General features: G+C 42.3%; 1 protein-coding gene across 1 annotated transcript in view; it reads left to right on the forward strand.

Annotated features, from left to right (window-relative positions):
- Positions 1–572: 572 nt before the first annotated feature.
- SLC24A3 (solute carrier family 24 member 3) overlaps positions 573–18170 on the forward strand; it is a 476071-nt gene continuing 458473 nt past the window's right edge. Inside the window, exon 1 of the mRNA XM_058563309.1 lies at positions 573–814. Within this exon, the coding sequence (XP_058419292.1) occupies positions 682–814 (133 nt within the window). The 5' untranslated portion in view covers positions 573–681. The remainder of the gene's footprint in view (positions 815–18170) is intronic.

The following is an 18170-nucleotide window of genomic DNA, read 5'->3' on the forward strand; positions in this document are numbered from 1 at the left end:
CGCCCGTGCCCGAGCAGCCGCGCCGCTGCAGGCTTTGGGGAGCTGCGCCTGTCCGTGCTCCCGCTCGCTCCATGCTCCCGGCGCGCTCCGGCCCCGGCTCGGCCCCGGCTCCCCGCGCGCGGACCATGGAGTAGGCGGGCGGCCCCGCGACACGCTCCTGCAGCCGGCGAGGCCGGAGCCAGCCCGGGGTGGCCTCGCCAGCCGGCGGAGTTGGCCAGCGGCGGGCCCTCCTCCCGCCGGTCCTTCCCCGCTCCTCCTCCTCCTCCTCCTCGGCCGCCGCCGCCCCCGCCTCCCGGCCGCCCCCGCCGCGCCGCCGCCCGAGGCTGAGCGCGGACGCCGAGCGTGGGAGCCATGGCGCGCGAGGAGGAGAGGGACCCCGAGCGCCGGGAGGCGGCGGCGCGGGCCGGAGGCGAGGAGGCGGAGGAGGAGGAGGAGGAGGAGGAGGGGGAGGAGGGACTGAGCGATAGCGACGACGAGGACGAAGACGAGGAGACCGGCAGCGGCGAGGAAGAGGAAGAGGAGGCGGCGGCGGCGGCGGCGGCCGGGCTGGAGCGCAGCGAGGACGCGCGGCTGCAGCGCGCAGGGCTGCCTCCCGCCGCCGTCCCCGCCGCGGCCGCCCGCGACAGGAGCGGCCACCGCCCGCCGGGGCCCCCGCCGGTGCCGCTGCCCTGCCGCCCGAGGATGCCGTCGTCCGACGACGAGGACCGCGAGCGTCGCCGGAGCCGCCGGAGGGACCTTCTGCTGAGCCAGCTCTGCTTCCTGGCCTTGGTGGCGCTGCTGCTCTGGTCGCTGTCGAGCATGCAAGAGCATAATGGTGAGTGCTCGCTGCCTGCCCAGAGTGGGCGCTGCGGCTCCAGCAGCTCGGGGCTCCCTGGGCTGGGCGCGAGGCTAACAGGCTGGGGCGGGCGGGGGTGCCGGGGACGAGGACTCCCCCTGCCCCTCGGAGGGGCTCGGGCGGAGGGGGCCCTGAAGGCAAGGTCCGCGCAGTGGAGAAGCGGCCGTCACGCTGGGGCACCTGGCTGCCCTGGGAACCCTTACCTGTGCCTGTTGGCTCTGCCCCTCTTACCCACGAGCTGGAGGGACTGGTGGTGGCGGCGGTGGGGACTGACACCCTAAACAAGTCCCCCAAGGCTAGTAGTCAAGTTGTCTTAGTAAGATTCGGTACCTGTGCAGGTAACCGCCTGTACACTCTTTGGCTTGTTGAGGGCCTGAAGGGGGGCTGATTGGTGAACAAATAGTTGTCCACTGTTCTCCATATAGAACAGGCGGGATTGACCAGGTAGAAAACGCCATACCCGCCTTTCCAGAACAGGTGCTGGGAACTTCGGATAGGAAAAACGTGTTGGCCACCTGGCTAGGGTTTAGAAATGGATTTGTTCTCTCAAACTGACCACTCACTAGGAAGACTGATCCTTTTTGTGGACTTGCAAGTCTGGAAGAAGTGATTTGGACCGGAACGCCCATCCGCTATACACTGCTCTGACGGTGCCTTGCAGTGGGTCCGCCCTTCACCCCACGACTTTTGTCTTAGCTTTATCCTTGGCCTTTCTTGAGCCGAAATGGACCTTGTGGAGAAATGTGCTCAGAACAGTTGTCCACTGAAAATAGTTTGGACTCTGGGGTGCAGCTGCCTAAAAAACGGAGGAAAGACTTGGAAGAATAACAGTTGTAAAACGGTTTTATGTCCCGGCCATTCAAAGGCACGGTTCGTGGGAAAACAGCCATATAAACGGTTGTGAGAAAAAGCAGTTACAAATATGTGCTTTGGTGTTAAGATAGATGTAACTCTAACACGAGGTGTTATGAAGTGTAGAATAAAGGCATTTTGATAGTGATGGTAAAATATTTTTAAAGGTGCCATCAATTAAAAAAAGGGGTCTCCCCCCAGTTGGCTGGTCTCCTGCTTTGTGGTAAAAGCAGATGGTTGGTCTTGGTTCAGGTCTTAGCAGACCTCTTGACAGACTTCATCATATATGGTAATATGAGAGAGTCCGTCCTGGTCTTCAGTGGAGCCGTGGAGACTCCATGGCTCTCTCCATCCTCCCTGAATCCCAGATTGTCTGGTGCTGGGAACTGACATGAGGAAGGGGACCTCTCTCCAAGGGCAGAGTCAGACCTGCCAAATACCAGTTACTGACCAATTCTCACAAAGAGGATTTTCATTAACCCCATTTCAATCTTCCCAATTTTTATGAGTGCAAAGCCAGTCTGTACTTGATACCACCTTTGGAAAGGGCCATTCCAAGTCTATTACGTGCGGGCCATTTCTCCTGCCTGTTGGGGCTCTATGAGTCATAGAGTTCCCACCACTTTCCAGGATATAAAAGACATTTTTCTGGGTGGAGAATATGACCCCTACAGTTAAGTCCATCAATGGCAGGGGGCTGCCTGGGCCCCGGGGAAGCTGGGATGTTCCGGGGGAGGGAGTATCAGACACTCTGCAAACTTGAATCCTGGTGATTAGAATGGCATTTTGAAATAGTTTGCCTAGGGGTGACATTTCTGTTCAGGTGTCGCTGACTCAGATTTAGTTCCGTAGCACAGCCCTTTCCTCCACGCCTTCCCATGAGCTCTCTGTCTCCTTCCTTCCATTCATATTCTCTTCCTCCCTCTCACTCCCTCTCCACTCCTCCCATGAATGTAGATCTTAAAGAAGACTCCCACCTTGGCAACTGAAGATGACCGTGGAAAGCCAACAGTGTTACGGGCGTGCCATCCAGCCTCCATTTATTTCCCCCCATATGGCCTGCCAGCTGTAATTCTACCTCGAATCACCTTCCTTCCACTAAATGTTGATAATTTTATTACGTGATGCACAGCAATATTTTGTAACAAGATACAGATTTTTCAAGATAATTATTAGGATGTTAGTTAATGTGCATGAATCTGCAAATGATTATTTTGCTGGGGGTGGGGGTTGTCATTCAGCAACCTTAAGCATTGAATAGTGATTTTATGCTGGAAACCTGGGGGCTCCTCTACTCAAGGGTCCTTTCAGTACGGATAAAAAGTTTGAAATGTAGCCTCTTTAAAAGATGCTGCGACTTAGGCTTAGTGATTCGCTTAAGGTCACCCAGCAATTGAGGAGTAGAGGAAAAAACCAACCAGAGGTGACCTGGCTCTTCGATCCCACCTCTGTTCCCTGGTATTCATGCCACCTTCTGGGTGCAGCTTTATAATATTTATATAACCTGGGGGTAGCTTCGTAATGATCAAAGGTAATGTTTTTATTTATTCACCTTGAAAGCCATGCAGTGATTAAAGGTAACTTCTCAGAAGCCTGTTTTCTAACACATATGATTTTTCTTTTTTTTACAAAAAGGACAGTTCTTTTACTAAACCAAAATAGAGATGTGTGGCAATTACGTTATATAATGTTATATAACATTTCTAATCCTATGGAATCTGAGATCCCTTTCTTGATGTCTAACCAAACTCAGTATAGAGTATTTTCTGCTAAGATGGGACACAAGTGTTAAATTTAGATCAGGAAGGGTTAGTGCTGGAATCAAGGAAATGTTAATTCTCACAACAACAAAAGCAATAGTAACAACTAGACTTGGGTGGGCTCCCCAGTGGCAGGCGCTGTGCTAAGCACCCTTCTTATGCATTGCCGTATTTAATCTGCAGACAGTCTTTGCAGATGTTGAGCCTCCAGCTGTGGAGGAGGAAGAGCCCTAGTTGCTCTATTTAGTTGTTGCTGATGAAAATCTCATTTTTGATCTCTGTTTTCAAAGCCAATTGAAATAAGGTGTGAGATTTGTTAACAAGAGTTTTCTTTTATTTTTTGCAGTGAGAATGGATTACTTTTGTATGTAAAACATACAAAAGTAATCCATTACATGCATGCATAGTGGCTTAAAAGTGTTTGATTTTTCTTTGAGGTAAGGAACTTGGTCATCTTTTTCCAGAAGTGATGTGGATGAAGCCCAGGAGTTCTAACTCAGGAGTAATTATAGACATCCCCTCTAGAAGGCTCATAGGGGGTTGAATAGTGAATAAGAAAAATTGTATGTATAAACTTTGAGCTGCTTTGTGTCCCAGTTAGTATTGCTGCATAACAGATCATCACAAAACTCAGTAGTGTAAAACAACCATTTTATTTTTTTGCTCCTGGATTTGGAGAGGGCATAGTGGGGATGGCTTTTCTCTGCTCTGTTATGTCTGGGGCCTCAGCTGGAAAAACTGCAAGGCTGGGTGACTTGACAGCTGGGTCTGGAGTCATCTTCAGTGATGGAGGCAACATCACTCCCATGTCTCGAGTTGATGCCAGCTGTTGGCTGGACCCTCGGCTGGCCTGTCAACCAGAACACCAACCAGTGGCCTCTCCATATGGCTTCTCCATCTGCCTTGGTTTGAGCTTCCTCAGAGCATGGCAGCTGGGTTCCAAGAGAACAAGGTGGAAGTACACGGCATTTTTATGTCTTAGCTTCAGAAGTCGTGTGGTATCACTTCCACTATTTTCTCTTGGTCAGGGCAGTGACAGTTGTCAGCCCACGTTCAAGGAGAAGGGGCATAGATGATACCATTTACTCAATGGAGGAGTGTCAGGGTTCATTGTAAAGAGAGCACGTGCGATGGGAGATATTGTGGCCTTCTTTGGAAAACCAGGGATCCAAAGGGATAATAACTTAGGAGTGATTGTAGACATTTCCCAAGGTGGTAAATGGCATAGCTGTATATGCTTGGAATGTGTATATCTATATCTATATCTATATCTATATATATATACAGTGTTGTGTGTATGTATATAAATGAACATATGTGTATATGTATGTGTACACACTCACATGCACACATGTAATTTCTGAAATACCTTCCAATCATGAAAACATTGCAGCTCACCTTAGCTGGTGTGGGGTCCAGTGGTGGTATTTGAAAAGAGGGCTGCAGTGGAGATCTGAGCAGCAAATTTCAGTTGCAGATCTGAGAACCCATCTTGAGCTTTGTGGCTTCCCATTCTTAGAGGACTATGACTACGACCTTTCGATCCCTCGTGTCGCTTACAGGGAGGCCTTGCCAGATTCTCCAGCTTTGTTGCCTCTCTGTGGCCCTTTCCATGTTTTACCACTCTGGCCTTTCTTCTCAAAAGGTGACACTTCTTCTGGCCCCAGACCTCTAGCACGTACTGGTCCCACTGTCACTAGTGCAGCTATTTAACCCTTCATCCTTCACTTCTGGGCCCAAGAACTCCCTGATGACACTAGGTCTCCCATTTTGTTCTCTGAACACATCTGTTTTCCCCTGATAGCATTTATCACAGCTGGCGATTTAGTATTTGTTTAGTTATGATTTGAGAAGCGTCTCCTCTTTGCCAGATTCCAAGCTCCAGGAGATCAGGGACCCTATGAACATACCTCACCTTTGTCGCATCCTCACCTTGTCCATAGTAGATGCTCACAAGATATTGGCTAAGTCAAGAGCTCTTTTGGTTTCTGGACGACAGTGCCTGTGATAAAAACTAACTACCGTGTATCAGGAGCCCACTGGCTGGCACACACTTTATTTTCATGGTTTATAATTCTGCCCCCAATCTAGCAAATTCCATCTTGTTACTCATTTTTTGTGGGCTAACACTGAGCTGCAGAAAGGTGAGTGTCTTGCCCAGTGCCACTTCATTAAGTGAGAGAATTTGAACCCAAGCCCGCCGGTGTCAGAGCTACGTGCCGCTGCCTTCTAGGAGGACGTGAATAGAAATGGGACTCACACTGCCTTTTTCAGTCAACTGGGGAGTAGAGGAGTAACAGAAGGTTGCTTTCATAGAAGCAGTATTTTAGAAACACATTGCTTTTCAACTTTTTCTATTTTCTGCCTAAACATATATAGATGTGTGTCTTTCCTCCTGGCTTTTCTTAGCTGCTCATCAACCCAGATTTTTCTCAAAGATTTCTTCCTCCACTTGCAAGCCTCGAATCCTTGTGGGAAAATTTTTTTTACCCTGGAGGGTTGGCAAAGCCAAAAGAATCGCAAAACCAGCCATTTGCTGAGAATTCCAAGGTCTGGTGAAAGTTGGCTGATAGGAGAGGATTTTGGCAACTCTATTTTTCTTTAAGGAGATTTCTTTTCCTTGAACAAAATAAGTTTTTTTTGGGGAATAATAGTACACAGACTGTTATAATGGGAAAACTGAGATATGGGGAGTTCAGAAAACGTCCCGGAAGTTGCATAGCAAATGCGTGGTACTGCCAGGAGGGGAATTTGAGTTTTTTTGGTCTTTTCCTGCCTTCAGTTTTTGGAGAGCTTATTTGGCAATGATTTTTGTTTATCATTTGCAGTAGTTTCAAACATGGTGTTATCTTGTAGGATTTGAGAATTTGAAGTATTAAGAATTCGAGTGGAAGAAGGTTTTCTATGAGTGAAGTGGTGATGGGTGGTTTTAATTGAGTCATAATTTCTCAGACTTGGATGACATCTTCCAGACTCTCCTATGGCTACAGGTCTCGTAGGGTCCACCTGCTCCTCATCCTCATCCCTGGGGGTGGTGTTGTTCCCCATTATTGCAAGCCCTCGGGACTTCACCATCCCTCATTTGTTTCCCCAATCCTGCCCTCACCTTTGTAAATGGTCCCTTATGAAACTCTCTTCAGTGGCTGCCTGACCCAACTGGTATAGGACACGGGGACCTTCGTTTGTTCATTCAGTAAATACGTGGCAGGCTTTTTGCTAGTTGCTGGGGTGACAGTGGTGTCTGAGATGGATACTCACAGTATTGTCCTCATGGTGTTCAGACTTTAGTGGGAAGAGAGGCATTGAACAACTAATTTTCAAGAATTATAAGAGATATGAGTGAGTGGTACAGCATGGCATGGAGGAGGTGTTGGTGGTCAGGGGAGGCTGGAACCTGGAAAACAAAAGGAGTTAGGTTCGTAAAGACTGGGGGACAAAAAGGCAAACTCATAGAAAACTGGGCAAAAGGTATGGGCAGACAGTTCACAAAAAAGCAGTTGCAAACGGCCAAATATTAGTCACAGGTAAAAATCCTTAGCATTAAAGAGTAATCAGGGAAATCTAAATTTAAAAATGATGAAATACTGTTTTTCAGCATCAGATTGGTAAAAATGAAAACGTGATAATATCAAGTATTGGTAAAGGTGCAAGAGAGACAGCTCTTCTCTTTTACTGCAGGTGAGGATGTAAATTGGCCTTTTAATGAGATCGATGTGTAGAAAGGGGAGAGGTGGGATTAGAATGGCAATGCATGGATATTTGAGACTTGGATAGAAACTCATTTTACCTGGACCCATCTGTGACCTTGGAGCATGTTGGTGATGACCCTTTAAACTCTAGAGTTTAGATAGGTGGGAGTTTGAGGGGAAAGGCCTTGATCATTTCTGGAGCTGTCCAAACCAGTACAAGTTGCTTAATTAAATCATGAAGTCTAGCCATTATTCCTTGTTTGTCAGTCACTCTTTGTTTCTAGGAGAGGGTGAACAGATAAAGTAAGCATATCTGTGACCTAGTTTGGAGGAATTTCACATTTGCAACTTTGTGTTTTTCTCTTCGTTTTTTCCTTTGTGCTTCTGTGTTGTTTGACCTTAGCAAAAGTCATTCTCACTGTGAAACTCAGTGAAATGCCATGGAATCTGAACCTGGGGAGGACAGAAAGTAACAAGCGGATTTCTTGAGTAGGACTTGGACATAAGGACAGAGTGGGTGAGGAGGGGCATGGGCGACCAGGAGAAAGGGGGTGCCACAGGTTGACGTCAGGAAGTCAGTAGCACCACTTTTAAGAAAGAACGTGAAACACTCATTTTTGGACATTTTGACTTTGATTACTGGTAGGACATATAGATGGAATATAGCTGACTGTTGAAAGTCAAGTTTATAAGCAGTTGATGCAGATAGAGATCTGTGAGTAGTATACATGAGGGTGAAAATTGTATCTTTGGTTAGCTCCATGGGCCTCAATCTTCTCTGCACATTGTAATCACTGGGGAACTTGAAACCTTACTCCTGTCTGGGTCCGACCCCCGGATTTGTTGATGTAATGTTCCAGGGTGTAGCCTGGGCATTGGGATTTTTTTTAAGTGAGACAGATGGCTCCAATGAGCAGCCAGGACTGGGCACCGCTGGGTTAGATCAGTGGTCAGTATTTACCTTATCACAGCCATGTCATTGCTCTTTGTAGCTGAGCTGTGAAATACCCTGGGCTTAATTTTTGTCCTGAGCATAAATTAATATTTGTCTGTTTAGTTTTCTAAGCCTTTACCACTAATGGAAGCCTAGCGTTTCCTCCTCTTGCCTTCATCTCCTCTTCATATGTACAGTGCCGTTAGAAATTCTACCCAGTACTCTTTTTGAAGAACTATTTACCAGATTCTTCTGGCCTGTTCTAGTCTGGACAGGTTGCTCATTAAGTCTGCTGTCCCGCTGACATCTTGAGATCTCCCTTCAGCTTCATCCTGCGTGGTTTTTTTTTTTTTCCCAGCTCTCGTCACATTGAAAACCCTGTTTCCTGAAACCTGTGTATGTGTCTCTCTTGGTTTATTCCTTCATTTGTGGTATACATTTTTTGGGGATCACACACTCTAGATGGGGATGGAAATAACAAAACAGGTTTGAGATGCTGTGTGTTTGAAAATATATTCATTCTACCCCCACGCTTAGAAGACAGTTAGGCTGAGTCAAGAATTTCAGTTAGAACACATTTTTCTCAGAATTTTGAAGGCATTGCTCTGTTGTCTTCTAGCTTCTGGTGTCACCTCTGAGAAGTCTGATACTCTCCTAGTTTTTAATTTTTTTGTATGAAACCTGCTCTTTCCCTCTAAGACCATGTGTGCTCTTTGCTTCACTCCTCATGTTCAGTCGTATCACAATTACATGACTGGTGTGACTCTGTTTTCATGCATTTTCCTGACGACTCACCTGGTTCTTCTAGTCTGAAAGCTTATGTCCTTTAGATCTGGGAACTCGTCTTAGGATGCTCCATTCTGAGTTCTCTCTCCTTCTGGATTGTCTATTATTTGGGTGTTTGACTTCCTGGATTGATCTGATTTTCTTATCTCTTCTCTCCTATTACTTCTCATCCTTTTGCTCTAATTTCTGTAGATTTTCATACCCATGTCTTCCAGTTCTTTTACTGAGCCTTTAATTTCTGCTGTCATATTTTTAATTTCCAAGAGCTCTTTTTGCTTCTGGAAGTTATTTTTAGTAGCATCCTGTTCTGCTTCATCAATACAGTATCATCTCTTCTATCCCTGAGTATATTAATAGTGTCTTTCAAATTTCCTTTTCTTTGAATGGACTCTGTTTCTCCAAGTTGCTGTTGTCTATTTTTTGTTTTGTTTTTCATATTATGTGCTTTCTTCGAATGTCAGGTGATCCTTGGCATCTACTCATATTTAAGTGAGGCCATTAAAAAGATGATTGGAAACTGCAAGGAGAAGGGTCTGTTGGTTGTGTCTCTGTAAGGGGCCCTGACTCGGCCATGTCACTGGGCAGTGCTGCATGTCTCTAGTTTTAGATCTCTATCAGGGAGTGGTCAGATTTCCCAGGGAAAGGTCACCCAGTGTCCTGTCCTGAGGGAAAAGACCTGGTTACTTCTGGGAATCCATTGGGAAAGGAAGCTGGGGTGGAGGGGCATTGATTCAGCAGAAGCACTCTCCTGGACTGAAGGAGTTGTCTCAAGAACAACTGAGAACGAAAGAGCTGAACAATTTATTTTGATACATTGCAGGACCATCCCAAGTTATTTAAGTTCTCCTCCCTCTCTTCCTCCCTCCCTTCCTGCCTTCCTCCTTTCTCTCTTTTAACTTCTGTACCCAGGAAACTGGTAAGAGTTGTTGCCTCCTGGGAGGGCTAATGGTCAGAAGTATGGGGAAGGCATAGTTTTCACCATACCTTTTGTGTGTGTGTGTGTGAGGAAGATTGGCCCTGGGCTAACGTCTGTGCCCATCTTCCTCTACTTTATATGTGGGACGCCTGCCACAGCATGGCTTGATAAGTGATGTGTAGGTTTGTGCCTGGGATCCGAGCCCGCAAACCCCAGGTCACTGACGTGGAGTGTGTGAACTTAACCGCTACACCACTGGGCCGGCCCCCATCTCCTTTTTTTTAATTGAAGTTTTTATTGAGGTAGTTGTAGATTCACATGCAGTTATAAGAAATAATACAGAGATTCCTTGTACATTTTCCCCAGTTTCTTCTGATGGTAATATTTTGCAAAACTCTGGTATCATATCATAACCAAGGTAGTGACATTGATCAATCCACAAACCTTATTTAGATTTCCCCACATTTGTTCTCGTGTGTATGTGTGTGTGCATGTGTGTGTATTAAGTTCTGTACAATTTTGTCACCTGTGTAGTTCCTATAACTACCACAGTCAAAACATGGGATGGATCCAACATCACGAGGATAACATGTGTGGCCTTTTATAACCAAGGACACCCCATGTACCTTTTGGTGTAAAAGGAACAGTCAAATAACTCCTATCACCTATTCCAAATGTAAAATTAATTAAAAATTATAACTTTGAGAATTAAGGGAAATTCCACCAATAACATTACTCTACATAAAAGACTACTTGATAGTTGGGGGCGGGAAAATGAGCATAAGGTCAGTCTATGTTAGTGAGATTAGGACATGGGGAGTTTTCTCAGTCATTGCAGTTTTTTTACTTTCAGGTATGGTAACTTGAGCTAAGTGCCAGATAGAGGCTATGCATGGCTGGTTAGCAGTTTCTTTGATGAATAATTTCTTCTGTCATTTGCACAATATTTCTGAATGAATGCTTAGTGAAAATAGTTTATTCAAGTCTTTTGCTCATTCAAGCAGTTTAGCCCTGCTTCTTGCAATGTTACTTTCACTGTTATTCGTCTCCTAGAGCATTGAGATGGAGGAGGTCTTGGGGACCATTGTCTTTTTTTTTTTCTTTTGTGAGGAAGATTAGCCCTTAGCTAACATCTGTTGCTAATCCTCCTCTATTTGCTGAGGAAGACTGGCCCTGGGCTAACATCTGTGCCCATCTTCTTCTACTTTATATGTGGGATGCCGCCACAGCACGGCTTGATAAGCGGTGCGTAGGTCTGTGCCTGGTATCTGAACCTGTGAACCCCCGGCTGCCGAAGCGGAGCGCGCACTTCACCACTACACCACCGGTCTGGCCCTGGGACCGTTGTATATTAACATCTGATTTTATGTTTGAGGAAACTGATGGGAAAGAGAATTTGAAGTGGGGCCAGAACCCAGGTTCTCTGACTCCGTGCTTAGTAAATACTTAAGGAAAAAACAGCAGAAAGTTAAAGTTAGAAATATATTTAATGCAAACAGACTCTTGGTGAGATTATTTCAAATTCTGAAATGTTTCTGAAGTGCTGGAATCTTGCTGGGAATTATTTGGCATGCAGTGTGGCCACTAAATGGGGAAAACTAGGGAATTTCAGGGTGAGCTACTTCTTGTAGCAAACAAGAGATTTGTTTATTCAGAAATACTGGTTCTTAGGACACTCTTAGCTTGCTTTAGGAGAGAGTTGATATCATCGGTTCACCTTTTACCTGGGTAGTCACCTCATATAACTATTAGAATGGTAATTTTGAAAATGAATGCCCGTTAATTTTTCTGATTAGAAGTCTTTGAGCTTACAAGATTTCCAGTTTTTTCTTAAATCTCTGGTGTTGCAATTGTGGGCTATGATCTGAACATCACTTCCAAAGAAAGAAAAGTTTCCTGGGATCTTAACCCAGACTTTGAAAACCTGGTGGTAATGACCCTCTGAGTGGGATTTCATGGTTTGGTTGTTTGAAATCACAAGTGTTTGTTGGGGTATGTGCAGAAAGAAAACTCATTGCACTTACTTTCAATAAATCTGGGCATGAGGACAGGTCGATTCCAGTATTTTCCAGCATTGTGGTATATTTCCTCCCTTGTATATTTCAAAATTGATATCATACCTTATATAATGTCTTGGATTCCTCTTAAATAAAATTTTAAATTAGCATATAGTAAAATTGACTGACAATCGGGATACAGAACAGAAATATCAGCCCCCCAAAACTTCCTCAAACTATTCCTTTGTAGTCACACCCTCCCTCATCTCTAACTCCTGATCTGTTCTCTGTCACTATAGTTTTGTCTTTTTGAGAATGTCATACAAATGGAATCCTATGGTATGTAATCTTTTGACACTGGCTTCTTTGAATCAGTGTAATGCCTCTCAGATTCATCTAAGTCATTGCATGTATCAGTAGTTCATTCCTTTATATGGCTAAGTAGTATTCCTTATACAGATGTGCAACAGCTTGTTTATCCATTTACCTGTTGAAGAACATTTGGTTTGTTTTTAGTTTTGGTAATTATGAGTAGAGCTGCTGTAAACATTCAGATCTAGGGTTTTTCATTTCTTTTTCTTGCCTTATTGCAGTGGCTAAGACTTGCAGTACAGTGTTGAGTTTGAGTGGACATCCTTGCCTTATCCCTGATCTTAGGGGGAAAGCCTTCAGTCCTTTACTATTAAATATGATGTTTGCTGAAGGTTTTCGTAGATGTCCTTTATCAGTTGAGGAAGTTGAGGAAGTTTTCACGTACTGCTAGTTTGCTGAGAATTTTTATCAGAGGTGGATACTGCAGTTTGTTAGATGCCTTTTCTGCATCAATTGATACGATCCCATGGTTTTTCTTCTTTGGACAGTTAATATGGTGGATTACATGGATTGAGTTTTGAATATGGAATCAGCCTTGCATACCCTGGGTAAGCCCCACTTGATCATGGTGTGTTTTTCATTTTGTATTTTCCTGGATTTGAATTGGTCATATTTTGTTGAGGACTTCTGCGTCTATGATCACCCAGAGTATTGGTCGTAGTTTCTTTTGTGCTATCTTTGTCTGGTTTTGCTGGCCCCGTAAAAAGAATTGGGAAGTATTCTTTTCTATTTTTTGGAAGAGATTGTGCAGAATTGGTGGATTCTGCTTTTTAACTTATCGTAAACATTTCTCCATGGCATCAAACTTAAAAATAATTTTTAATGTCTGCATAATAATATTATTAAAAATCACAATATTTTTCTTGGTGTTATGACAAGTGACATCTACTGAACACTTAGCATGCTTGAGGCACTTTTCTAAGTGCTTTATCTGTATTGACTCCTGTAATCCCTGAAACATTTGATGGAGGAGGTTACCAGTATTGTCTCCATTTTACATGCAAAGAAAAATAAGACACAAGAGTTTAAGTAACTTGCTCAAGCTCACAAAGTTTCTATGTGGCCAAGTAGGATGTAAACTCAGGCTATCTAATTCCAGATCCAAGGTCTTAACTATTACATCGTATCCTCTGATTATACTGTAATTTATTTATTCAGGCCTCTATTTGGGATATTTAGGTTTTTCTAAATATCCTCACTGTGATGACTGTTCTTGTACTAAGTCCTTGATAATCTCTGACAGTTCCTTTAGGTTGGATTCCTAGAAGTGCTATTTTGGTATCAAAGTGCATACCCATTATAAAGACTACGACATACTGCCATATAACTTTCCAAGAATTTGAAAAAATTAGAAATTCCAACAGCAGTGTTTGAGAGTGCGCAATTCAGTGTTCTCTGCCAGAACTGAATGATTATTTTACATATTTTATTCAGTTTGATTGCAGAGAGATGGTATCTCATTGCTTTAGTTTGCCTTTCTTTTTTACTGGTGAAGCTTAAAATTTTAAATGTTTATTGGCCATTTATGTTTCTTTCCTTGTGAGGAAAATTTGTTCACGTCCATTGTCCTTTTTTTAAAAATGAGATAAGTGTTTTTCTTAATGATTTTTAAGAGCTCTTTATATATTCTCTATATAAATAATCTTTTGTCCCATTTCAGAAGTTTTGCCTGTTTTTTTTGGCATACAGAAGATTTTCCTGTTTATCTAGTCAAAACTATATCTCTTTTCTCTTGTATTTTTTTCAGTTTTATTCTTAGATCTAGGATCTCAATCATATATTTATTCCACATAGTACTTTATGTCTTTTTTACCCTATTTTTATGGTTTAATTTTTTTTAAATTTTACTTCATTTGGAATTTATTTTAGCATAAGATGAAGATTTAACTGAAACAGATTAACAAGCTTAACAGTTAAATTGTTAAATTGAAGGATATTGAATAATCTTCCCTTACCCACACACTTGTGGTACCACCTTTATTCTCTGCTTATTCTCTTATGTACTACAAGCAGCTTTTGTGATGTCTGCTTGTTCTTTTTACCCATTAATTAATCATTGTAGTTTATTAGCATGTTAATTATCTGATAGGGCAAGACTCCTCTCCTCTTGTTTTGGGAAAAAAAAATCATTTGCTGTTATCACTCATTTAACCTTCCAGGTGAGCTTTAGAATCGCTGTTAAATTTTGCCCAAATGCCTCTGGGTTTTGACAAATCTATAAATAATTTGTGGAAAAATGGCATGTTACAGCATTGATTCTTCTCATTCATAGTGTACTTCTTCATTTGATCAAGATTTTTAAAAAATCTGTCAAGATTCATGATTGTTTTCTTATTTCTTTCTTACATTTATTTGTGAAAGTTATTCCGGTATTAATTATTTATTGTTGCTATTGTTTCATTCTTTATATGTTTTTAAAAAATACTTCTTTGTAATTTATTCTTAACTTTATTCTTACATTTTAAACTATATGAGTAATAATAAAAACAAATTTGTTATACAAACCAATACCTTGTATTTTCCAAGAATTTGCTATTATAGGGAATTTTTAGATTCATGCTGTAGTTGAATAGTTTTTTCACTATTGGCTGTTGGTTAAGTTATAACTTTTCATTATGCTATGAAAGTTTCGTTTTGTTTCTTTTTCCAAGAGATTTTTAAAAGACAGATCAGCTACGGGTGTTGTATGTGGTCAAATGCCTTATTAACATTCATTGAAGTATTTAATGTAACATAATGTAAATAAAAACTCATATTAAGCTGCTCCTGAACTAAACCCTAGATAATCATGATATATTTTTTCTTTTAATATGATGTTGGATATGATTTTGTTTGTATTTTCTATAGAATTTTTGCTTTTGTAGTCATGATGGATATTGACATGTAGCTTCTTTGACAGGTTTTGCTGTTAGCATTACACTAACTTTACAAAACAAATAGATGATTTCCGTGTTCTTCGACATTCTAGAATATTTTATGAAGTATGAGAATGATCTATAATTTTAAAATTTGAAAGAACACTTCTAGTACAGCCTGGCTTGCTGTCTTCTTGAAGGTAATTTTGGACAAACTTTTCAGTTTCTTCCATTGCTACTTTTCTGTGTAGGTAATTTGTTTTCCCAGAGAAATGTCAATTTCATAGATATTTTTTAAATAAACAAAATTATGCATTTCATTTTTAAATTTTGATTTTTTAAATGAACAAAATTATGCATTTCATTTTTAAATTTTAACTTGTTCTGTAATTGTGATTATTACTAACTTAAGTGTTTCTCTTCTTTTCTTGATCGAATCTGACTGTGTTTGGTTTATTGTATTATTTTTGGAAGATCCATCTCTTATGTATCTTCATCAGTTTTACTTTTTCCCCTATTTTCTGAATCATCGATTACAGCTTTAATGGTTCTTTAATATCCGTTCTTAATTCCCTTGTTTTCTTTTCTAATATCTTGCATTAAGTGCTTTATTCATATTTTTGTATACTTTCTTACCAATGATGCATTTGCCTTTGAGGACAGCTTTAGATTCATAGTTTTATAATGTCCTGCAGTCATTATTGTACTTTCCAAACAGTCCTGTAATTGTAGTTTTATTTTTTTCTGCAATTAATTATTTAGGAGAGTGATTTTTGATTTCTAAGCTGTCAGGGTGCTTTTATGTGTATATTTTTAAACATTAATTTCTAATTTTCTTTCCTTTTATCTGGAGAATATGACCTTTTATTGTGGTTTTTCATTTGTTTTGGTCGTTTTTCTTGGAACACAAACTGTCTTCCATGTCTCTCATCATTTCCCATTTTTATTGTTTCCTCGTCATTCTACAGGAGTCTCTGAATTATTTTTCTCCTCAATGATTTTATTTTCAGCACTTTGGCTCTGGTCTACTGCCTTTTATTCTATTTAGGTTTTGTTCATGCATTTCTGGTTTTTTTTAACCATTTCATATCTTGTCCGCCTCCATATTAGCTAGCTCCATTGCAATCTTAGCCTTTCTGTCCATTTTTAATTTTTCTTTTGTGTAACCCATGTCTCCTTACATGCCATTGAGATTACAAAATAGATTCTTTCTAAAATTTACTTCTACTTCCTGTAATAAATTATTTTTGGAAGTATAGTATTATTCTTTTTTATGATACAGAGAATTTTCGGAGTTTTCTTGAATTATCCACCTTTGAAAGAGAAGACCCAGGTGGTGAGTGTGCCTGTGAACAGACCCTCCCCTCCCTGCAGAGCACTCACCTTGCCACATTGTGTAAGGTTGCTATTAGTGTATCTTCAGCTGAAGGTCTGGTTGGTGTCATGGTCCTTTGCCAAATTCCCTGTGTTTATGTTGATTTTTCTAGGGTGACTCAGCTTGCCAGAGACGGGATCTCCTTCTCCTGCTGCCTGGTAGTTTGAATATTTAGGTGGAGCTTTATTCATACAATTTCAGTCAGTTGCTGTTTCTTCCTAGTTCTTCATCTAGAGACAGTGCATGAAAATCTGTCACCCCAGTTTGTATCCCTCCCTTGGTTCTTTCCATCTCTCCTCTTTTCTGTTATTCTCCTGAAGGAAATATACCCCCATCCATCCACTCTTTTCCCTGGTTGAGATGTATTTCCAGGAATTGGGGTCTCGGAATGGAGGGATATAGAAAGACGTATTTATGGGGTTTGGGGTGCCCTTGAAAGCAGTTCCTTGCAGCAACAGCCTCGTGTTTCTGAGATAGGAGTTCACAGCTGGGGATCAGTGTGCCCTCCCATGGTCCACCTGTCATGTCCCATTCTTGTGTTTCAGGGACTCATGCACACTCAGCATCTTCTTATGTGTTTCTGTATTTCTTTCCATGGGGATGCATGAGAGGGTGAATCACATGCCATTGGCTAATTACCGTAGTATCCTGGAATGCCTGTTCAGATTTTAGCTTGAAATTGTTAGTTTGTTAGAAAGAAGAAGACATTTAATTCTTGAATAGAGGGGTTCAGGAACAGCTAAATCTATCTAATGTTAACCAGCCGGTCGCTGTGTTCTCCAGGTTCACTCCCTCACATGTTTTGCCTTGCTTAATTATCTCCACAGAACCATGGATTAGGTACTGTTATCCTCATTTGAGTCAAAGTGACTTGCCCAAAGTCTCACAGGTCGACAGTGGTAGTTTGCACTGTGTTAAACATCTCTGAGGAAAGAGATTACGGAACATTTCCTGCCAGCGAGTTCAACAAGAAGCTACTGCAGTGTGTAGGCAGAATAATGTCCCCCTCCCTGTCAAAGACGTCCATATCCTAATCCCTGGAACCTATGAATTTGTTATGTTACATGGCAAGGGGGAGTTCAGGTTGCGGATGGAATGAAGGTTGCTAATCAGCTGACTTCGAGATGGGGAGATCATCCTGGATTCTCCAAGTGGACCCATTGTAATCACAGGGGTCCTAATGAGTGAAAGAAGGAGGCAGGAGGGGCAAAGTCAGGGAAAGTGACGTGATGCCGGAAGCAGAGGGAGGAGTGATATGATTACCGGCTTTGAAGGGAGAGGGGACCATGAGCCAAGGAATGTGTGCAGCCTCCAGGAGCTGGAAAAGGTCAGGAAAGAGATTCTCCCCTGGAGCCTCCAGAAGGAATACAGCCTTGCTGACACTTTCAGTTTAGCCCAGTGGATTTCTGACTTCTAGAACTGTAAGATTTTGATCTGTTTTAAGCCACTAAGTTTGTGGGAACTTATTAGTAGCAATAGGAAACTGATACACTCAACATATCAAATATTGGTCATGTCTGACTCTGAAAAGCAGGGACAGGAAGTCCTGGAGTGATCGACTGTGTGTACATCACACAGGCATTTGTACGAGCAGTTACTGTGTCATTACTGATGTGCCATATGTTCATTTGCTCTCTGTGTTGCTGTTACCCTCCCCCCACGAGAACGCCAGCTCCCAGGAAGCAGAACTTCATCTGCTGCGTTCACTACCTTATGCCCCGTGCCTGGTATGGAGGAGAAGCCCAGTAAATATCTGCTGGACTTTTCCTTTTTGCCCAGATGACATTGTACCAACTAAG

The sequence above is a fragment of the Diceros bicornis genome, chromosome 19, assembly GCF_020826845.1.
Source record: "Diceros bicornis minor isolate mBicDic1 chromosome 19, mDicBic1.mat.cur, whole genome shotgun sequence".
Taxonomy (NCBI): domain Eukaryota; kingdom Metazoa; phylum Chordata; class Mammalia; order Perissodactyla; family Rhinocerotidae; genus Diceros; species Diceros bicornis.